At 51.8% G+C, this 23,366-nt stretch overlaps 1 protein-coding gene across 4 annotated transcripts in view; it reads left to right on the top strand.

Moving 5' to 3' along the window:
• Positions 1-4,153: 4,153 nt before the first annotated feature.
• The window catches only part of Dot1l (DOT1 like histone lysine methyltransferase), a 41,852-nt gene continuing 22,639 nt past the window's right edge, over positions 4,154-23,366 (top strand). For all 4 annotated transcript variants that reach the window (XM_038315923.1, XM_038315912.1, XM_038315906.1 and 1 more), the window contains exons 1-5: positions 4,154-4,299; positions 13,937-13,980; positions 16,574-16,648; positions 19,924-19,987; positions 21,615-21,843. In XM_038315923.1, the coding sequence (XP_038171851.1) occupies positions 4,219-4,299; positions 13,937-13,980; positions 16,574-16,648; positions 19,924-19,987; positions 21,615-21,843 (493 nt within the window). In that variant the 5' untranslated portion in view covers positions 4,154-4,218. The remainder of the gene's footprint in view (positions 4,300-13,936; positions 13,981-16,573; positions 16,649-19,923; positions 19,988-21,614; positions 21,844-23,366) is intronic.

Raw genomic sequence — 23,366 nt, 5'->3', positions numbered from 1 at the left:
CCTCTCCCTCTGGATCCATAGTGGGGGGGGGGGTTCCCTCTCCCTCTTGACCCACAGTGGAGGAGTTCCCTCTCTCTCTGGACCCACAGTGGGGAGGTTCACTGTCCCTCTGGACCCACAGTGGTGGTGGGGGGGGTTCTCTCTCCCTCTGGACCTACAGTGGTGGGGGGGTTCCCTCTCCCTCTTGGAACCACAGTGTGGGGGAACTTTGCTTATTTCAGATGATGACTGAGGTGGATAACAAAGAGTAAAGTCATCACACAGTGGGGTGTCCTTTTGAGGTCCTGCATGTTCTCCCCCACATCCCAGTACATAACCCCCCACATTCTAGCACTTGGGAAGTTGAGGCAGGGAGATCATAAATTCAAACATTTTTGGGCAGCTTAGGGACATTATATCTCAAAAATTCAAGACTGGGGCTTGGTCAGGGTGAAGCCCCTGCCTAGATCCCCAGTGAGGATCTGGAGGCGTATCTGGTAGCCCCACTACCAGTGAAGGGGGGGCTGGGGGCGTGGTTTAGTGATGGTGTCCTAGCCTAGCTTCCTGGAGGTACCAATTTCCCTCCTTACCTATAGCAAACAAAGCACGAGGGACCTAGGAAATTCTAAGACCACGGAATTGTCTTAGGGACCACAGTGATGGGATACTGTCTTGTGGGTAGAGATGGAGTCACTCTGGGCAAACAGGGAAATGTAGAGATCCATACCCAAGAAGGGAAGAGGGCGGCCCTGGATCTCTTGGAGTAACATCAAATCAAATAAGGAAAGTGAGTAACAGAGCAACAGGATTGGACCTCCTTCCTGGAGGGGGTGAGGAATTAGATCAGATAAAAAAAATGATCACAGCTCTTTCTCATGCCTTAATCACAGAGCTCAGGAGGAGGAGGAGGAGGAGGAGGAGGCAAATTGTTTTCTGTGAGTTCAAGGCCAGCCTGGCCTACAGAGCGAGCTTCACGGTTACACAGTGAGTGCCTCTCTGTCTCTAAGAAAAAAGAATGTAGAACAAGAAAACAAAATCAAACCTAGAAGCCAAGAAATAAAACAACAAAGCAACTTAGCTAGGAAGAGCTTAGTAAAGCGGGTTGCGCTCAGCTGAGGCCTGGGGTTTAGCAACCTAAGCAAATGTTTCTGATTTATTTATTTATTCCAAACAGGGTTGCTAAGTGTAGCCCTGTCTGTCCTGGAACTCACAGACATCCTCCTGCCTTGGCCTTCTAAGCGTTGGGCAACATATATATGTTACCACGCTGGGCAAAGTGCTCGCGTCACCTGGAGTCAAAGTTACAAAGCCTTTTTATATATCATTTTAACATTTTGAGATGGGGTCTCATGAAATTGCCCAGGCTGGCCTGGAATTCACTCGGTAGCTCAGTGTGGCTTCTAGCTATTGGTCCTCCTCTTTGGGGCTAGCGAATGCTAGAATGTGAACCACCTGGCCTGGTCAAACCCCTCTGTGAAAAGCAGGAAGAGGGGCACAGCTCTCTAAAAATATCTGTTGAGTTGTCACCAGCTCCCCTGCAGGGAACGTCTCTCCAGAAGGATTGTGAAGGAGGGAACGTTGGTACTGGAAAGATTGGAACTGGAGCCGGGAACCCCAGCACTCAGGAGGCAGAGGCAGGCGGATCTCTGAGTTGGAGGCCAGCCTGATCTACAAAAGCTAGTTCCAGTGAAAGACCCCCAGTGTGGGGAGACTCTCACTCAAGTCTCGGGATAACACAACCCCCCAGTAACTCATGAGAGACCGTCCTTGCAGCAATCATACGAGGTTTAATTGATGAGATGGGAACCAGTGCACTGGGGCAGAGACACCTAACCCATGCAGGGGAAGAGTTCGACCCTGAGTGACCTGAGTGACCGGGAGGAGTTTTTAAGGGAAGAAACCACAGCCCAGTGATCAGAAAGGGGCACGGAGGGTGTAGAAAATTCCGAAAATACCAGTGATGATCACAAGGGGGCACCTCCCTGCCTCTCAAGATCACTCTAGGGGTCATAATCAGCTAGTTCCTGAAACACAGTATCCCAAAATAACAATGATAATCACAAGGGGGCAACTCCCTGTTTCTCACGATTATTCTCAAGATTACAATCTAACTTTATCTTCAGCTAGTTCCTGAAACAGTCACTGAACCGGCTAATCCTAAATTTCTGATTCTTCTCTTCCTGCTTAGATTTTTGGCTATTTTCTTCCTGCGGGGGTGGGGTGGGGTGGGGGGTGTCTGGATTTATTCAGGGCTTTCATCAGGACAGGTGGGACTGTTAGGCAGAGAAACCCTGTCTTGAAAAAACAAACAGAAAACAAACAAACAAACAAAAGGTTGAAACTGGTCTGTGAGGAAATCAATCAAGAAAGCCAGAGGGACCGAGGAAATTATAAGACCTTTTGGCTTCTAGCTCTCTCCCTATTGTTCTGTGAAAGTTTGAGAATAATTTTGTTTTGTTTGTATAATGAGGACTTCAAAGCTGGGAAGCTCCAATTTGAATATTTATTTATCTACAGGCAGGGTCTTCTTATATAGCCCTGGTTGGCCAAGGCTGGTCTTCCCCTCACAGAGACCATCTGCCTCTGCCTACTGAGCCTCGGGATTTATGGTGCGGGCTACACCCACTTGACTAGTTTATGGGGGTTTGAATTTTCTTTTTTTTTTATGTATTTGAATATTTTGCTTGCATCTATGTTTATGCACCACAAGCTTCCTTGGTGCCTTTGGAGGCCAGAAGAGGGTATTGGAACCCTTGCAATCGGAGTGGCAGTGGCGATAGTAGTGCGCTAGTGTGGGTAGTGGGAATTGAATCCAGGTTCTTGAAGAGCAGCCAGTGCTTCCAGCCGCTGAAACCTCTCCCCAGCCCTCGTTTTGAGTCTTGAGGAATGACTTTGTAATCCAAATGGGCCTTGAATTGTGACCCCTTGCCTCAATCTCCCAAGGGCTCGGATGATAGTGTTGCGTCTGAGATTGCACAAATAATGGGAACCAGATCACCGGTCTATTAACCAGAAGCAAACCTTATTCCAAACACCATGGGCTACCCAAAACTTCTAGCTGCCTAGGGCCACAGGCAGAATCCAGTCTGACACTGTGACACTAAGAGACCACAGAAGGAACCCTTTGCCAGGTGGTGAGTCAGAGGGGCTGAGTCACCGTACACTCTAAGATTCACAACTTTTGATTACGGGGTTTTAGTTCAAGATGTTCGTAAAAGCCTGGCTATCTTACGCAGCTGCTTGCCCCTGTAACTGAATGTAGGCCAGAGGGTCAATGAGCAGCTGCTTCTAAAGGTTTACGCTTCCTCCACAGCAGCTGACAGCTCCAGTTTTCCTAGCCTACAGGCATACAACTTTTCTCATTCCTGGCCTCTTCAGTAGGTTTTGTTAGTATGAGGCTGTATTAAAAGCAAGAAAAAAATTTTAAAGAAGAAATAAAAAGAAGTCAGTCATGGTGATGCATACTTTAATCCTAGAACTCAGGAGGCAGGGATCTCTGTGAGTTCGAGGGTAGCCAGGTCTACAGAGTGAGTTCCAGGACAGACAGGGCTACAGAGAGACCCTGTCTTGAAAAATCCATAAAAAGAAAAAAAGGAAAAAAAAAAAAAGACAAATTAAAAAAAAGGAAAAACAGAAGGAAAACAAGAAAAAGATAAAAAGCGAGCCTGCGAAATTGGGAATTGAACTGCCCGTCGTCCTCCCGCCCCTCCTCTCCCCCCCATCTTCCCTCTCCCCCCCCTCCCCCTCCCAGTCCCTCCGCAGGGTTTCCCCAGGTCCCCGCTTCCGGCTGGCGGGGGCGTCCGAGGGTAACCGAGGACGTGCGTGCCCCCGTGCGTGCGTGCGTGCGTCGGTCGGAGGCAGGCGAGTCCAAGGGGGCGTGGCGTGCGAGGGGTGGTGCGCGCGGCGCGGCGGGCGGAGGCTCTTGGCGCGCACCGCCTCTTGGCTCCCGGCCTCCCCCGCGCGCGCGCGCCGAGTGGTTCGACCCGACCCCCCGGCTCATTGTGCCTTCTCCTCACGCCGGACCAAGATGGCGGCGGCGCTGGACGTCCCGGGTCTGTGACTCCTACAAAGAGGGGAGCCGGGGGCCGCACAGGAGCGGCGGCCGAGGCGCAGGCCGGGCCGTCTGTCCTCCGCCGTCCGCCCCGCGTCCGCCCGCCCCCGCCGCCCGGCTTCCCGCCGGCGGCCCCGCCCCTCCCCCAACCGTCCGCCTAGCATGGTGCGGCGGCCGCGCGCGCCGACATGGGCGAAAAGCTGGAGCTGAGGCTCAAGTCGCCAGTGGGCGCCGAGCCCGCTGTCTACCCGTGGCCGCTGCCGGTCTACGTGAGTGCTGGCGGGGAGGGCGGGGGTGGGGGTCGCGGGGCTCCGGGGCTCCGGGCCGGCGGCGGGTCCTCGGCCGTTCCTGGCCCGCGCCCGCGGCTGCCGTTGCCCCGACGCGGCCTGTCGCGCTGTCGCGGCCGCCGGCTTGGCGCCCCGCGTCTCCGGGCGTTGCGGGCTTGAGTCCGTGGCAACGCTGTGGGCAGGGCCACGGGGACTGGGAGGTCGGGGGCGTCTAGTCTCTGTTTCGGTCCTTCGTGACCTTCTCTCGTGTTGTCACCTCATGTCCCCCCACGCTGTCGTCTCTGTCTCATCCTGCTGTCTTTTCGTGTTGTCCTCTCATGTCCTCTTAGGTTGTCACCTTTGGCGTTGGCGGGCAGGGGCTAAAAGGTACCTTAGGAAGTTGGGGAGGTTGGCCGTTCACGTCATCGGGTTGTCCCCCATGTTGGTGGCACGGCGGGAGGGTTATGAAAAGTTGTTCTTTCATGTTAGTGGGCCCGGCTGGAAGGCCCTGGGATGTTGGAGAGGTTGTCACCTCAGTTTGTCCCTTGTGTGTCATCTCATGTTGGCGGACTTGGCTGGTGAGACCATGAGGAACTGGGGCCCCGTTGCCTCCTGTTGGTAGAGATTTTGCACGGTCAGGTTGTCTCCTCCTCTTAATGTCGTGGCTGGGGGGGGGGCTTGGGAAGTCTGGGAGGTTGTCCCCTTTTGTTGGTGGGCAGGGCAGGTGAGACCCTGGGAAATTGAGAGTGTCATCCTCTAATCCTAATGAGCCTTGGAAAACTGATAAGAAAGTGGAGTGCCAGAGGATTCTGGGTTCTGAAGTCCAGGAGGGCCTGGGGACCTCAGGGTCCTTGTCGCTAGGGGTCCTGTATGTGTTTTGAGTAGAAAAGGAAGCATGGTCCATGGGTTCTGTTTAGTCAGTTTCTTCGCCTCGCTGGGACCCCATGGAATACATCTGTGCCCTGGGATGCCCTTGCAGCTGGACCTCTGCGCCTTCCCATTGGGCAGCTCTGTGTGTGTGTGTGTGTGTGTGTGTGTGTGTGTCCGTCCGTGTCCTTGAAAATTTCTGCAACTGCCGGAAGGGAGGCAGAGGCAGGCGGATCTCTGTGAGCTTCAGGATGGCCAAGGCTGTTACACAGAGAAACCCAGTCTTCAAAAAAAGAAAAACAATTTCCTACAGGTGTTCACTGTCGACTCCGCTGGGGTCAGCAGGATGGCTCAGCCTAGCTTCTTGCTACCAAACCTGAGTTCAATCCCTATTACATGGTGGAAGGAGAGCACCAACTCCCCCAAGTTCTCCAGCCTCCTCACGTGCACAGCTGAAGGCACATGTAACAGGCATTTAAAAATGCCTGCCTGTATCCATGCTGGGCAGGGTAGCATACCCCCTAACATTGGGCAGGGGCAGAGGCAGAGGCAGAGGCAGAGGCAGGAGGATCTCTGAGTTCCAGGTTGGTGGCCTGTCTGGAAGGAGTTTGAGAAATTGGAGAGGTTCTTCCCTCTTGTTGCTGTGGCTAGAAGGACTGTGGGAAACTGAAAAAGTTGTCCCCCAATGTTGGTGGCACCTAAAGGGGCCTTGGGAAATCTGGAGGGTTGTGTGGTGAGACTGTGGAAGAAAGGAAGGTCGTCGGACTTTTCAGGGCTTTTCCTCTTTGGACGTAAAAGTTCTGATTTGAGTCTCATCTCTTCTTTTCGTCTTCAAGGGACACCATTCACTTTTTCCAGGGTACAGTTCTGTGAATTGTGGTCACTGTCACAGTTGAGCACACTTGAGCCACTCCCTTTGCTCCCTGCCTCTCACTTTCTTGGCTGTCACTCTGTGTCTTCTGTTGGCAGTATTTCCCAGAAAGTACAATGAATGATCATCAGCATGTAGCCTGTGACTCTAGAGAGTCACCAGGGAGAATGTGTTTGAGGCTCACCCACCCACACTGTCTGAGGGCTTGGGGTTGTCCCTGGTTTTTCTTCTTAGCTTGGTAACATCTTTTGGACAGTGAGCCAGTTTGGTGATTATTCTATTAGTCACAAGATGCTCGGGCTGGTCCAATGTTTCTTTTTCTATTATTTCTTTGGTCTTGTTATGCAGTTGTGGCTGGCCTGGAACTCATTCTGTAGCTCAGGCTGGCCTTGAACTTTCAGTGATATCCTGCTTCTGCGATGGACTTGCACCCCAGCGTGTGTGTGTGTGTGTGTGTGTGAGAGAGAGAGACAGAGAGAGAGAGAGAGAGAGAGAGAGAGAGAGAGAGAGAGAGAGAGAGAGAGAGAGAGATTAGAGGCAGTGAGTTCTAGGCACCTCCATGTGGACTCGTCCAAGCTGAAGTAATCCCTGGGAGTACCAAGAGCTGAGTTGCTAGGTCTGTACTGAGTGGACAGTCATCAACCTGAATTCCTAAAGTTGTCATATCTGAGTATGAAGGGCTAAAAAAAATGTGTCACAACCCTGTTGGTGCCCCAGTGGAGTGGTGCTGCCAGTTTGCCTCTACCTTGTTCCCTGGGGATGAAGATGAATGTTCACTCAGTGACACTGGCCCACTTCCCACTCTGTGTGAATCAGGCCTTCAGTGAAGCTTGGCGGGAACTAGCTTTCCAGTGGCGGGTGGGAACGACCGGCCAGCGCCTTTCCCTTGCTGGCCTGTACCTCACTTGAGTTGAGTATGCTGGCCCAGACATCTGGCAGGCCTATTCCAGCTGTGGCTGTCACATTGCTGTCCAAGGGCCAGCAGGTGGGGGGGTGGCATTGGCTCTCACACAGCCTCGCCTCAGTGGAGACAGCCACTCCACAGTGTCCTCTTCTACCCCTGTGCTCTTATGGAGAGTTCTGCTTCTCAGGAAGCCATTGCCAATGCCTGGCATACTCCACACAGTGTCAGATCTGCCATTCCAGCACCCAGGAAGTAGAGGTAGGAGGATCGGGCCTTCAAGACCAGCTTTTGCTACATAGTTCCACGGAAGCCTGCCCTGTCTGTATCAGATCCCCCAGTAAACAAGCAAACAGAAAATCTCCTGTTGCCAGGTGATCCTGTTTCCAAGGCATCGAGAGAAGGGACCATGAAGACGATCTTGCCGCTGAGGTGGGAGTTCAGGTCACATTGCATGCCTGCCTGCAGTCCTTCCCAGTCTGTTGTGTTTTGAAATGGGGGTCTCAGCATGCCCTGACTCACCCTCTTGCCTTCCCTCAGAGTGCGAAAGGCCAGGTGTGTGGAAACTGGTCTGGCTTTATAATCCTTTGTGAAAGCACCTACAAGCTACCTTTGGTGTCCCTGGGGACATGCACAGAAGGCAAAAAGACATTCATCATTGCAGGCTCTGGACCTTCACAGGCAGATTAGGAACTGAGTGTGACAGTCCCACACTTGAGTAAGGCGTGGCCCTGGGCAGGTGCCAGTGGCTTCTTAGAGGACTGCAGCCATGCTGTCCACACTCAGAAATACCCAGTTTGGGGACCAGGTTTGGAGAACTGACAGGTGGGAGGGACCATTATCCTTCTAGCAGTTCAGGGCCCTGGGTCCTCATGGAATGACTCTTTCGTCAGAAAAAATGCAGATGCCATTTTTAGTTGTTTGCCTGGCAGACAGCTTAGGCAACAAACCTGAGAGGGAGGGCCAGGGTGGCCTTCCTGTTGGTGACTCAGTAGGCCTTGTGTAGTGGCATGTCCCTTCTGATGAGCTTGGGAGTCCTGTGGGTAGCTGGGTGAGTCGTGCTGTGAGTAGGGTGAGCCAGCCCTAGTATGATTCAGAAAGCAGTTTCTGCTGGTGAGCTCTGCGGGTGAGTGTCCTGGCTAATCCCTGCTCCTGTGGGCAGGAGGTAGGTTGACCTTTAGCTTGCCTGTGTGGGCTGACCTGCCCTGGAAGGGAAGGGGTGGTGATGGTGGGCTTCCCTGTGAAACACTGACTCTGCGCTTGCCTTTCAAATCCAACCTTAGGCCACTTAACTTTGTTCCTGAAGAGACTGGGAGCTGCTGGGGAACCCCAGCTGGGCTTCCCTGTCTGTGGAAGCACTGCCCTTTTTCAAGTTAGACCTTTTTGTTTCTTTTCTGAGGTGGTCTGATTCTGTACTTCTGTATTTAGGGCAGTTTGGTACTTACCGAGTAGCCCAGGCTGGCTTCAAACTCTGAGCAGATCTGTCTTATTCTCCCAAGTGCTGTGAATATGGCATGAGATGTCATGCTGGCTTCAAGTTATTTTATTTGGGGGTAATTATAGGTTCATGCACCCAGGAATGTTCCTGTGTCCTCACTCTTAGAAAGTGAAATCCTTAGGTTAGTGAGGAACACCTCCTGTGGGATATATGACTCTTAGACTTTCTTACTTCTGCCATATGAAGAGATTATCCAGCTGTTCTCAAGGAGGTCCGTCCCCGAAGTGACACTTGGTGATGTCTAGGGACATTTGTGGTTGCCACAACTGGAAGAGGGGAGGCTCTGACACTGGCCCCTGCAGAACTCAGTTCAGGGTGTCAGTGGTGTACAGAAAGACCACACACTGTTGCCTGAAGTTCGGAGCACAGATCAGCTGCCCCATATCTCTGTTTGCTGGGGCAGTCCTGTCATCTTTTCCCAGGGTCCCCAGAATGCAAGCCAGGTTTGTTGATTCCCGAACATGGTCTGGCCCTGTGCAGTACAGATGCCCACCTTGTTGCTAGCTTGATTTAGACAAACACAGGGGTCTGGGCTGTGTGGATACCAACTCCTCTGGGGCTGAAGTGTGAGAAGACACGTGATAGCCTCTGAGGTCCTGCACAGATTCCTCTGCTGGTAGAGTGGTCATCCCATAGGCAGGGCAGAGCTACTAGGGGAGGGAGCTTCATGCAATCTCCTTTCTTCTCCCCTCCTTCTCTTCCCCAACCCCTCTCTCTCTGTGTCTATGGACACCTGACTCTGTCTTCCAGACACCTGCCTGGTTTATGTCATGGTGGGGATGGGGCCCAGCCTGTGCATACTAGAGAGTGTTATACCCTCTGAGTTCAGTAAGCACCTGCCCTGCCTTTGGGAGGCCCTGGGTTTCTTCTCAGTACCCCAAACAGTTCTGTTAAGACCTGATTCGCACCTAGTACAGTTCATGCATTCAAAGCGCTGGTCAGGATCTGCAGATTATTCACAGGTCAGGCAGCTATTAAACTGTCTAGTTCTAGAACAGTCCATCACCCCTGTGAGTAGTCATCTGTTCTAGCACACAAGAATATACTTTCTGTCTCAGAATTATCTGTTCTGATGTCTCCTTTTATGGAGCTCCACACTGTGACCTTATGTGCGCGCGTGTGCGTGTGTGTGTGTGTGTGTGTGTGTGTGTGTGTGTGTGTTGTGCTGGCTTGCAGTGTTTCAGTTTGGGGAGGTTCCAGGTCTAAGGCAAGGACTTGTTTTAACTTCATCCTAGGATGGAGTGACAGGCTAAGAACTGGTGTGGCACCAAGGTTGATAGGGCATTTATATGCACCAGGTAGTTTTAAAAGAGATTTTTTTTTTTAATTTACTGTGCACAGGTATGCACTGTGGAGTGTACAGGCTAGAAAAGGTTGCCATGTGTCCTCTGTCACCATCTTCCTTTGAGACTGGGCCTTTTGCTAGACATGATGATTGAGCCTTCTCAGCTAGGCTGGAAGTTAGCAAATTCTAGTACCCAGTCTCCACACCCCATCTGGGCTATAGATGCTTTCAGGGTGCCTAACTTCTTACTGTCCTTTCTGATTGCAGAGCAAGTGCTTTGAGCTCCTGGCCTCTCTACAGTTTTCCTGTGCCAGGTACTTGCAGCTGCCGGGGTGCAGGGTGCCCCTGTCTCGCTGTTGTCTGGGCAGGGCTGCTTGCCTTTCCCTCAGTACTTGTCTCAACTCCCCTAAAACAAGGGTAACTGAGCCCCTGTCCTTTCCCTCACACCCCGAGGGAGGAGTGGCTTGCACAAGGAGGTGTCCTGGTGGTAAGCATGCAGTCATTCTTAGCAAGTGACTCACCTATGTCACTTGATAGGCCTGGATAGGTGGTGCTGCTACCCCTTGAAGACTGTAGAGGCCAGCTTGGCATGAACTGTTCAGCAGAAAGCCCTTCTGCCTGCAGGGCTAGCAGCTGGCACAGATGGACAGGCTTTCTGTGGCCTCATCTCTGTCCTTGTAGTTGAGCAAGGACACCTCTGAATCCCCATCTCTCCTGCCTTCAGGAAGGCAGGCAGTAGGAAGCTGAGTATTTCTGTGTGTGCTGTGAATTAGTGGCCAGGAGCTGGCCATGCCCTGGGTCCCTTTGTGGACTTTAGAGTTCAGGGTCAAGTCCAAAAAAAAATGTTCTCCAGGCTGGGTATATCTGTCTGGCTCTGTTGGTCTTTTGTCTGAGCAACTGATAGTCACTGGGGGGAGCAAGTCCAGGAGGAGGTTTGGAACAGCCTCTGACAGCTTGCTGTGTAACTCCTGCTGTGATGTTATTTGGGGAACCACATAAGAGTGGTTCATCCTCGCCTTCCCCTAGAGACAGGGTTTCTTTCTCTGTGTGGCCCTAGCTGTCCTGGAACTCACAATGTTGACTAGGCTGGCCTTGAACTATAGGCCTGCCTCTGCCTCCCAAATTCTGGGATTAAAGGCGTGTGCCACCATGTCCAGCTTCACTTGGATGTTTTGTGGAAGACTCGGACTATTGTGGTGTTGGTGAGAAGAGTGTGGTTGGCACATGTCCGTGACTTCAGCACTCAGGAGGCCAGGGCAGGATTAGGCATTTCAGGCTAGTCTAGTCTACATGGATGATCCTGCTTACAAATCCAAAAAGGACTGAAATCGCTCAGTAAGTGACCATCCTAGTGTTCACAAGACTCAGGGCTCCATCCCTAGCCCTGGAAGAGAGAAAAAGATAAAATGGGTTGGCCAGCCAACAGTGAATTCCTGATGTGTCAGATGTGGTAACCAGTGGAGGATGACTGGTAGGGGCCATCCCTGTATAGTATAAAGAGATCAGCACCTTTCAGAAACCCAGGATCATGGGGCTGTGCCCAGAATACTCCCTATCCTTTCCTAGAGACCATTGAATGGCTATGGTGTAGCCATAGCCGAACGGAATCTGCCTCTTCGTTTGCACAGCTCAGGAGTGTCTGTGGACATGGTAGGCCCCAACAAACAATAGTGCTTGGTCCTCAGTACTTGGGAAGCTTCAAGAACCCTACAAGGGCTGGGCAGTGGTGGTGCACTCCTTAAATCCCAGCACTTGGGAAGCAGAGGCAGGCAGATCTCTGTGAGTTTGAGGCTAGTCTGGGCTACACAGAGAGACCCTGTCTCAAAAAACAAAATAAAACAAAAACCCTACAAGGTAATCCCAACACCTGGTGCCAACACTTTGGAGGTAGAGGCAGGAGAACCTTGAGACTCAGAAAACCAAGGGCTGGGTTGGAACATACTGTTGGAAACTTGCAGAGCATGAGCGAGGCTGTGAGTGGTCAGGCTGACTTCAGAATCCCCAGCTTCCTGCCTGAGCCTCCTGAGTACACAGGCCTGCACCAGTATTCCTGTGTTGGCTGAAACCTAGGGCCTTATGCATGGCAGGTGAGCATCTGCTGCTGAGGCGCGTCCCTCCAGACCCTCTGTTGATGGCCATAGAAGGAAGACCAGCAATGTGTCGCCCTAGCCGAGTGGATTCCTCCCTTCCCCTCCCCATTCTTTTTTTTTTTTTTTTTAAATTTTAGTTTATTGTTTTTGTTGTTGTTTGAAAACAGAGTTTCTTTGAGTAACCGCTCTGGCTGTCCTATCTCTGTAGGCTGGGCTAGTCTCAAAATCACAGAGATCTACCTAGGTCAGCCCTAGCCACCATGCCCAGCCTGCCCCCATCCCCTCCTTTCGATAGTCTTTCTTATTCCAGGCCAGCCTTGAGCTCCACGCAGCTCAGGAGACCTTGAATTCCCAGTCCACCAGCCTGCACCACTCAGAGTGCTAGGGGGACAGGGTGTGCCACTAGATCAGGCTTTGTTTTGTAACCTTGCTACCAGACATTTCTTTTTCCTTTCTTTTTTTTTTTAAATTTTATGTGTATAGTTGTGTTGCCTACATGTGTCTGTGCACCGTGTACATGTAGTACCTGTGAAGACCAGGGGAGGGCATCATATCCACTGGAACTGGAGTTACAGACTGTCGTGAGCCATCATGTGGGTGCTTGGAATTGAACCTGGGTTGTCTACTGGATTAGCATTGCTCTAACCCCTGAACTGCCTCTTAAGCCCCCCTCCCCCAATTCTAAGACCTTTTTGAGTCTAAGCTTGTGGTGGGTGGTGATGTGCTTGCCTGGGAGCTGTAAGAACTGCCTGAGATAAGCAACTGAGTACCCGGAGAGTAGCTTGGTATGGTGTAGCATGATGTAGACCTATCTCTCCAGCGGTGTTCAGCGCAATGGTGGATACTTGCTGTTTTGTGGCCCAGGTGCTCAGCAGTGTCTGGTGGACAGAGAAAGGGAGCCTGGGTGTTCGTGGCAGAAGTAGCATACGAACACACACTTGTTACACAGTGTAGAGGTGAGGCACTTGGGTAACAGTCTGCCCTAGCTGTGTGGCTTCTCCAAGGGAGGCGTGGGCAGTTGTCACCTCACCCCTGACAGGGCATCAACCATAGACCACAGAACTGATCCCACAGAGTGAAGCTTAGGTGACCCGTGAGTTCACTGGGGTGATTTACTGAGCATAGGTGACTCAGAGACAGCCCAGCACTGGAAAGAGCACCCCAGCATAGAGATTTCTGGGGTTCCCTGCAAGACTTGGCCAGCTGCCTGTTTCAGTCTCTTTCACAGCGCTTGTGGATCATGGAAGTTTCACAAACTTCCTAAGCCTTGTTGGGTATACGTCCATACTTAATATTCTCCCCCACAAACGCCCTGTCTAAGTGGGGTCATCTCCACACAACCACAGTGGGAGCCTGTCTAGAGACTTAGGGTTGTGGGGACACTCAGGGCCTATGTTAAATGTTCTTTGTCACTTGTGACCTGTGACTGGTACTGGACAGGGTGCACTGGAAATCTATATCTATAGCTCCTCTGTGGCAGGGGGTGATGACCAGGACTTTGGCAGAGCTGGGAGGGATCCTGTGCTCTGGGGAACCTAGACATGGTGTTCGTGTGTTTGGGTATCTGTTCTCACGAGGCACTGTTACCTGTGGCCTTCATCATCACGCAGCTCACTTCCATAATGGAGCTGGGGCTGGCAAAGGTCTTAGACCAGTGTGCAGTGAGTGAGGGGGTGTGTGGAAAGCTCATGGGCGCCACTGGCCAGCCGAGGTAGGTGGGAAGTAGCATTGTTTTTCCTGTTTCCTTTTGTTGTTCTTTCCTCTGTGTCTTTGAGTGTGTCATTGGCATCATTCTTGGGCTTCATCTAATGGGGACAAATTGAGATCTGGCCTTGAGTGGTCATGCTGGGGCCAGGCTTGATTTCAGGCATAGCACAATGATGCAGTGGTTGTGATGTCTGCTTCCCATTCTGTCAATGGGGACACTGGCCCAGTGGGACTTGTAGGACTTGCCGACACCTATTGGGTGTGCAGAGAGAGAAAGCTCTGAGTCAGGCTCCAGTTCTGGGGAATGTGTTGGGTCAGCATCTCTGTGGGGTCCCGGTGCTGTAGGTGTGCACTGCAGAACAAGAGTGGGGTGTCGCTGTGTGTTTGCCCGGAGCCCACTCTGCAGCCTTTTCTTTTTCAGGACAAGCACCATGATGCTGCTCATGAGATTATTGAGACCATCCGGTGAGTGCTGCATGGGGTAATTGGGGGGCCAAGCGACCTGCTTCCTGAGGCTGTCCTCACTGAGGCCTCCTCAAGTGGCTAGTAGTGTAGGGCATCAAGTTGCACGGCAGCCTGCCACAGCCCTTGCCACACACTGTGCTTGTCAGAGAAAACCTCAGTTGTTTGTTCCCCTGCCATGGCAAGGATGAGTCAGGTCTCATGTTCAGCCTCTGCCTGCAGCCTCCCGTGAGATGGCACTGGGGGAAGTGTCTCTGTGGGAGTTTTTGAGGCCCACTAAGGTCTGATGTTGCTGAGTGTGTGTGTGTGTGTGTTTGTGTGTGTGTGTGTGTGTGTTGGGGGGGGCTCCGTCCTGATACCTGCAGAGACACAATGCCAGGGTGGCTGCCTGTTGGATTGGCTCTGGTGTCCTACTTTAGGAGCCTCTGCCCTCTGAAGCTCCCAAAATAGTGGGCATAGACTAGTGGGAGAAAAGCCCAGTACACCCACAAAACTGAGACCCTGTACAGGGTTAGATTTCCATCGCGTGCTCAGACGTGGAGATAACAGTGTGTACTTACTGTCAGCCTGGGCTGCGAAGAGGCCAGTAACAACTCAGTGAGTACAGCACTTACATTGCTAGCCTGGGAACCTAAGTGTCATCCTGGGACCCCTTGTGGAGATGGAAGAAAGGACCATCTGTAGCTGTTCTGTGGTACATGCTGCCCTGTCTGGTGCACCCACTAGCGCACACACACAACCCCACCCCCGTGCACTAATAATAATTTAAAAAATTTGAAAGTCTCGTAGTGAAAGCTGAGACATTTTTGTGGGTTGAGGTGGGGGCTGCAGGTGGAACAGAACCTGGAGAAGGATGGGCTAGGCCTGGGATTGGGGGTGGGCCTCTGGGCAAGTGTTTTCCTGTCTCCTTCACCTCAGCAGGTCAGAGAAGGTGGGAGATGGGAGACCTAGATGCGCACCCTCTCAGCCAGCAGACAGGTCCAGTGCATCGCCAGAACTGTACCACTGTAGTTCCCTGGACAGTGCTCTGGCTGCTGGAGGCCACCCAGCTGGACTTGGCCAGCCACCACCACCATGATGCTGAAAAGCAGAGCAGCAGTTGGGGAGCTCGTGGGCCAGCCAGCTGGGTGCAGGCAGTGGCACGCAGGAGATTGTCAAGGTGGAAGGCCAGGGCTGCGTCCTCTGACCCCTGTGGGCTTGGGTCCACCTCATCCTACTGCAGCCTCTGGGACGAATGTGTTTCAGGGTGGAATAGAGGAAGAATCTGGGGAGCGCGGAAGATGCCACTGAACAGTGAACGGGGCTTTTTCCTCTTGGTGCTCCTTGCCATTGTAGCCTTCTACAACTTTCAACCTAGGATACCCCTCTTTTTAAATCTTTTTTTTTTAACTTTTTTTTTGATTTATTTATTTATTACGTGTAGAGCGTTCTGTCTGCACGTATGCCTGCAGGCCAGAAGAGGGCACCAGACCTCATTACAGATGGTTGTGAGCCACTATGTGGTTGCTGGGAATTGAACTCAGGACCTTTGGAAAGAGCAGGCAGTGTTCTAAACCGCTGAGCCATCTCTCCAGCCCCTTCCCCTTTTTAATTCTTAAAAATCTTATTTTACCACTGAGCATGATGGCACATAGATCTTTAATCCCAGAACTCAGGAGGTAAAGTCTTGATCTTCATAGTGAGTTCCAGGATAGTCATGCTTGTGTAGGGAGACCCTGTCTCAAAAAAAAAAAAAAAAAAAAAAAGATTTAAAAAAAAGTTAAATCTAAAAAGTTTAAATGGGCGGTGGTGATGTACACCTTTAATTCCAGGAAGGCAGAGGCAGGTGGATCTCTGAGTTCGAGGTCAGGCTGGTCTACAGAGTAAGTTCCAGGACAAGTTCCAAAACTACACAGAGAAAACCCTGTCCTGAAAAACCTAAATAAACAAATAAATAAATGCCAAGTTCAAATAAATTAGTAAGTAAAAGAGCAAGTTCCAGGACAGTCTCCAAAGCTACAGAGAAATCATGTGTCAAAAACCAGTGAATGAATTTTACTATTTAGTGTATCCCAGGTTGGTCCCGAACATAACTGTAGCCTTGAATGGCCTCGAACCCCTTATCTTCCTTCCAGACCCAGCCCTTCCCCCAAAGTCTTTATTATTGCTGTGTTTGTGTGTAGTTGTTATGTCTGTGTGTGTACACAAGCCTCAGCACATGATGGGGCTAGAGGACAGCTGTGGAGTTCCTTCTTCCATCTTGTGTAAGCCCTCAGGCTTATGCACAATCGCTTTTACCCTTTAAGACATCTTGCCAGAAACCCCCGCCCACCATTTTTTTTTTTCCTGAGAAAGGTCCCATTGTGTAGCTTAGTCTGGCTAGAATTTGGTGTCTTTGTGTGTCAGCTCCACCCACCATGGTTGGGATGGCTGGCATTTGCCACCAGGCCTGGCTAATAGTTTACTTTTTACTATAGCACATGAATTTGTTTCTTTTCCAAGTGCCAGCACTGTTTGACCTTGGCCTCATAAAATCTGTGTGATTTCACAGTAGTCCCCTCCCCCGCAATCCGGAGAATGGGGCTTAGGCCAACAGAAGCTCTGTGTTCCATTTCAGGTGGGTCTGTGAGGAAATCCCAGACCTCAAGCTGGCCATGGAGAACTACGTCCTGATCGACTATGACACCAAAAGGTGAGCCGGAAGAGGGTGAGTGGACTGTTGGCTCTGCTTCCCGACTGCCCACACCCTGGTCAACCATCTGTGAAAGCTTCCAGGAAGCTTTGGTAGAAGTGTGTATCTGGCTGGTGGAGTGAGGCCATCCCTGGGAACTCCACACTGAAAGAACTTGAATTGATGCATAGGAAAGTAGCAGGGCTGGTGAGGGAGCAAGGGCCTTTTACAGCAGCAGGTCCTGGTCCTGCCAGGGTCTACTTTACCTTTGTTCTCAGCCCTGACTGTAAGTAGGTGTGGGGGAGGCCAGTCTCTGCCACACCCTCTCCTCCTGGACAGAATGGGTGGAGAAGAGATGGCGTCCCTGGAATGCTGCCTGGTGTGGGGTTTATTTTCCTTTGAGAAAGACCGACCCAGGCTCCACCTCCTGCTCATTCCGGACTCTGCCTGCAAAGCTTCGCTTAACCTCTGACCTCATTATTAGAAAGGACTCCTGAGGCTGGTCAGCCTTGGTGACCTTGGACCAGTCTTCTGGGTAGGCCTAGCATCTGGGTGTGTGAGCCATCCTGTGCCACAGGTCCCTTTTCTGGACCCACGGCATGAAAACCTACCTTCTGGTGTATGATCAGGACAGGTGGACAGCTGGGTGACAGGGCAGGGGCCTCTATCATTGTGGAGTTGGGGTGGTCCCTATCTCTGCCTTTGAGTTCATACCCTAGAAGTTCCTAGACCCCTAGAAATTTTTCTTTTGCCATGTGAGGAATGCGACCAGGGCTTTGCATGTGGACCCTCCAGTCCCATTGATAGTAGAGTGGGCCTTCTTACCTTACCTAGCCTGCCCTCAAACTGCTGGGCTCATGAGACTAACTCATAAATAGCTCGGACTGCAGTTGTGTGTGCTTTGGCTTTTCCGTAGTACCTACAGTCTGGGAGCCATGCTTCTGTCCTGTGACTGCTGCTGGCCTGGGTCTCTTCTGGGATAGAAGGGTGTTAGACACTGACTTGGCCCGTCCTGGTTCACACTGTAGCATGCTGGAGTGCTATGGCCTCCGTGGGGAAGAAGCTGCCTGTGTATATTAGTGCCCCAGAGGCCCTACCCCTGGGCATATAGGGATAGAGTGGTCCCCTTGTCCCCAGAACTATGCTTCTGCTGCTTGTGTTAATCTCAATAGCAAGAATAAGACCACCTTGGGCCAATTTTAAAGCTGGCCAGCGACTGCCTCCGAAGTCAAGTTAAAGAAGGCAGCCCCTAAGCCACCTCTTAGACCCTTTTTAAGGAATAAAATCACTCATAGATTTATAGAGGGGAGACAATGGGGCAAGAAGGAAATACAAAGAGACCTTTTAAAAAAAAAATCTCATGGTCATCATGTGATTAGGGGGTGGGGAGGCTCAGGAGGGTGAGGGTATCTAAATAAACATGAAGATGATGGGTTGGGGAAGGTCAGGTTCCAGGACACAGAGCAGCTCAGCTCTCACAGTGATAGAAACTTACTTCTAACAGTGAAGCATAATGGCTCTGCCTTCAAGATGGAGTTAGCTGTGTTTCTCACCTAGTGCTAAGTGTGCAGGAGTCTGCCCAGAGGCGGTTCCTAATTGAGCCATCCTTCCCCAGGCCTGTCTCAGAAGATAGAGATTCCTGCACGTGGTGTTCAGAGACTGATCGGCTCCTCTGCCCACACATTCCTTGGCACTCTGCTTGTTTTCTTTTTAAAAGATTTCATGTCGGGTGGTGGTGGCGCACGCCTTTAATCCCAGCACTCGGGAGACGGAGGCAGGAGGATCTCTGTGAGTTCGAGTCCAGCCTGGTCTACAAGAGCTAGTTCCAGGACAGGCTCCAAAGCTACAGAGAAAACCTGTCTAGAAAAAAAAAACAAAAACAAAAAACAACATGGTTTTTAGCCGGGCGGTGGTGGCACACGCCTTTAATCCCAGCACTCAGGAGGCAGAGGCAGGCGGATCTCTGAGTTCGAGACCAGCCTGGTCTACAAGAGCTAGTTCCAGGACAGGCTCCAAAGCCACAGAGAAACCCTGTCTCGAAAAACCAAAAAAAAAAAAAAAAAGATTTCATTTGGCTGTGTGTGGTGGCGCACGCCTTCAATCCCAGAACCTGGGAAGCAGAGACAGGTGGATCTCTGTGAGCTCAAAGCCAGCCTGGTCTACAGAGCGAGTTCCAGGACAGCCAGGGCTGTCTTGAAAAACTAAAAAACAAAAGAAGAAGAAAAACTATTTTTATTTATTTTTATTTTGAGTGTGAATGTTTGCCTGCTTGTATGTTTGTGTCCTGTGTGTGAGCAGTGCCCACAGGGGTCAGAAGAGGGAGTCATGTCCCCTGGAGCTGGAGATAGAGATGGTTGTGAGTTACCGTGGGTGCTGGGAACACAACCTGCACCTGCTGTGAGAGCTCTGATCACTGAGCCGGCTCTCCAACCCCAATTCTGCTTCCTTTTCTCTTTTGAAGACATCTCATGGTGTAGCCCTCTCTGCCTTGCACCTGTCAGGGTGACTAGATCTGCGGTGTCTCTGCCTTGAGGGCCAGGGTTTCTCAGGCGCTCCTTTTCAGTAGCTCAGGTGCCTAGATGTGCGCTAAAGCAGTGAGTGCTGTGTAGGAGAAAGGGTGGCCCTCAGAGGCTCTGTAGGGAACAGGACCCCTGACTGCTGCCGAGCTCCTGGGGGTGTGTTGGTTTCCATGTAAGGGCCTATACTCCGTCACCTCCTTTGTCTATCTGTCTGTCTCTGTCTCTGTCTCTCTCTCTCTCTCTCTCTCTCTCTCTCTCTCTCTGTGTGTGTGTGTGTGTGTGTGTGTGAGTGCGCAGCACAACACTCATAGAGGACAGGGAAGTCTTGGTGACTGTCCACCTTCCACCTCGTTTAAGACCGTCCCTTGGTTTTCCTGGGTACACATGCCAGCTCACCCTTTTCTGTCTTAGAAACAGGGGACCACAGATGTCTTCTGAGGTCTTGAGCTCAGGACCTCACACCCGGCAACAGGCACTTTAGTTGCTGAGCCATCTCCCCAACCCTAGTCCAGTCTTCATAATGACCTTCCTTGAGTTCCTCATCTAGTGACATGGTCTGACCATGGAGTTGACACATGGATATAGACCTGTCCATACTGCCTTTGCACTTACTTTGTCCTGTGGCTAGAGACTGTATCAGCATGCAGCCTCTTGCTGGCCTGCCATGTTGGTGCTTCTGAAATCCCATGCCTCCCTAGAGGCTTTGCCCACCCCTACAAGTCTGTGAAAGCTGGGCACATTTCAGCCCACTGACGCTTCCTCTCTTTTCTTTCTTAGTTTTGAAAGCATGCAGAGGCTGTGTGACAAGTACAACCGAGCCATCGACAGCATCCACCAGCTGGTAGGTAGCTCCACACTTGTGAGGCTGTTCAATCCCCCCTGTGCGTTTGCATGATGCTGACTCCTGGACCTCCCAGGGCAGCCAAGCACTAGGACCTCCTGGTTGCTGTCAAAGAGTGGTGGGGAGGGCAGTTGGCATGATGAGACAGGAGAGTTGGGTGGCAGTACATTAAGCCCCAGCTACCCTAGCCATCTTCTCAAGTAGCTTCTTGGGGTCATTGCATCTCTGCCCATCTCTGCGTGCTACAGCAGAGGTGCAGACAGCACCCTTTGGAACTGGGAGCCTGCCTCCCTCTGCCCTCCTGCTGTCTTTGAGCCTGTAGCGTCTGCTCTAATATTTTCTAGTGTGCTCCACCTGCTGGGAGGGGGTGTCTTCCTCACAGTAGAGTCACATAAAGCCGTGCTCCACCTGCTGGGGTGTGTTTCTCCTCACAGTAGAGCTGCACAAAGCTGCTCTGCCTGCCCACCTTAGCTGAAAAACTGGGTGCAGGCAGCAGAGCTTGACCACTGAGCACCCAGGGAGTGGTCTTTCTAGAAGGCACAGGGGCAGTGGGGCTTTTAGCAGGTGTTGGGCCCTTATGGGGATCTGTGGTGTCAGGGAACACTCTGGAAGATGGGCTGTGTGGAGAGGCTGGGCTGGGACAGGGTAGCTTTATGGTTCCTTGAGCTAAGACGCTCATGCAGCTTTGCAGTGATGGCCCACTGGGCACTGGTCCTGCCCTCATCTCTGTACCGGAGGAACATCAGCTGTATCAGCTGCATTAGGGCTCCTGTGGGGCAGCAAGAGGCATGGGGCCTGGTCCCTTCAGATGGATTATCCCGTCTTATCACATCCTGTCCCAGCGCTATGGCTGGTAGAGTGTCCATGGCTGTTGGGCCCTTCTCCTCTGAGGGAATTTGATCTGGTAGCTAAGATCAATAGATGAGTGCCAGGGTGTGCCGGTGTGTATTTGCAGCGCCAGTCTGAGACTGCAGTTGGAGTCTGTAGCTATTTGCTGCTTTCTTGTGAACATGAGTTCAAGACCCTGCCCCAAGGCCAGAAAGTCTGAGGTATGTCCTGGGAGGAGGTATACCTGCCAGGGAGCCTGGAGTCAGGAAGGGCTTCTGGGACTCCAGGACTGGGCTTAGGCCAGGATGCTTACCAGGTCCAGTTGGAGTTGACCTTATGTGAGTAACATAGATGGAGCGCCTGAGTTGGCATGGAGGGGTTGGCCTGGAGGCCAAGCTGGCTCTGTGCACTCATAGGTGCACTCACGCTACTATGTGTTGTTTTCTGTTGTGGGCTTCGGGACTGCCTCAGTAGTCTCTTTACCACTGAGCCACACTCCAGCCCCTTTTGTGTTTATTTTGAGACAGGGCTTCTCTGTGTAACAGCCCTGGCTGTCTTGGAACTTGCTCTGTAGACCAGGCTGGCTTTGAACTTAGAGATCTGTCTGCCTCTGCTGGGATTAATGGCATCTGCTACCACACCACCTGGTGACCTTTTTGATACAGGATTTTACTACGTAATCCAGGCTGCCCTTGGGCTGACAGTGTTCCCTCTGCTTCAACCTCCCAAGTTGTAGGTGTCAGGCAGGTGCTGCTGCCTGCTGTGAAGTGTAATGGGTCATGTCCACTCTTGTCCCCAGTGGAAGGGCACCACGCAGCCCATGAAGCTAAATACTCGACCTTCCAATGGGCTCCTGCGGCACATCCTGCAGCAGGTGTACAACCACTCTGTGACTGACCCTGAGAAGCTCAACAACTACGAGCCCTTTTCCCCTGAGGTGTATGGAGAGACCTCCTTTGACCTGGTCGCCCAGATGATCGACGAGATCAAGATGACCGAGGATGACCTGTTTGTAGACCTGGGCAGTGGTGAGTGTCTTTAGCAGTCTTTGAGCTGTCCTTGGCTCTCAGTGCACCCTCGGCTGCACATGATTGCCCAAGGGACTTCTTAGGACCTGTTAGGACGGACACTGGCTTAGCTGAGCCTTCTGGTACCACTGGTGCTCCTGTTCAGGGCTTCCCCCCTAAATCCTGCTGGCTCCTTACAGCCCCTGAACCTTCTTATGACCCCATGGGTCTTGGCTTGTGGGGTTCTCAACCAGAGCAGTATTCCTGAGGCCTCTGGTCACACTCTGCAGCCTCACACGCGGGGTTGCTGGACTGCCTGCATGGCTGGCTGTGGTTCTGATGGGTTTCAGTTGCTGCGGTGAAGCACCTTGACCTAAGCAACCTGGGGAGGAAAGGGTTTGTCTATCCTTCCACATCACTGTTCTTCACTGAAGAAGTCATGACAGGAACTCACACGGGGTAGGAACTTGGAGGCAGAAACTGAGAGACTATGGAGGGTGCTGCTTATTGGCTTGCTCCACGTGGCTTGCTCATCCTGCTTTCTTATAGAACCCAGGATCAGCAGCCTAGGTATAGCCCCACCTACAATGGGCCCTCCCTGGCCTGGGCCCTTGCCCATCAGTCACTAATTAATGAAATGTGCCAGGTGTGGTATGCACGCCTTTAATCCCATCACTCAGGAGGCAGGGGCAGGCGGATCTCTGTGAGTTCAAGGCCAGCCTGATCTATAGAGGACAGCCAGGACTGTTTACAGAGAAACCCTTCTTGAAAATCAAGAGAGAGAGAGAGAATTCCCAATGCCCTAAGCTTGCCTCCAATATGATTTTATGGAAACATTGTCTTTTTCCTCTCAGATGACTCTAGCTTCTGTCAAGTTGACATAAAACTGTCCAGCATGGAACTTATTTCCCATACCTCATGGGTATGAGATAAAGGCTCGAAAAGGCCCAGCTACACCTGCAATTCTTTTAGAAGCTGCTGATCCAACCCTGGAGGTTGAGCCTCCTGGATCCCTTACCTTTCAGAGCCCCTCTCAAGGCACTGTTGCTTTGGGGCTCACCTTACTAAAGTGTAGAGGGGATGCCCCTGGCCAGGCCTTATGTCTCCTGAGGCACTGTGGTGTGTCTCCTGGCTTCTTTACTCTATGGTTCTGAGCTGCTTGCTACTGGAAGACACTTCCCAGCATAAAAAATCAGGTGGCATGTATGTGCCATCTCAAATGTGAAACTGGCCTGCTACGGGTACAGTCATCTTCAGAGGCTTGACCCTTGATGCCATGAAGCAGTGTTGGCAGGCCTGACTTCCCTGCGTAGGGCCAGAGGTGCCAGTTGCTGGCGGTTATATCCTCTGTATTTCTTACTTTGTTTCCCATCCTCGAGCAGACCTGTTAAGTTCAGGGTGCTAGCTCGCCCAGGGAGTGACTTACGTGAAGAAGTGACTTCCTGGGGACTGCTAAGCTTTGTGCTGTCATCCCCATAAAGGAGCAGGCAGGTTGCAGGTTCACAGATCGCACTGTGGGTTGTAGAGTGGTGCAAACATCTTCT

Source organism: Arvicola amphibius, chromosome 1, assembly GCF_903992535.2.
Source record: "Arvicola amphibius chromosome 1, mArvAmp1.2, whole genome shotgun sequence".
NCBI lineage: Eukaryota > Metazoa > Chordata > Mammalia > Rodentia > Cricetidae > Arvicola > Arvicola amphibius.
Note: the sequence above shows the minus strand (reverse complement) of the source record. Positions and strands in the feature narration are given on the sequence as shown.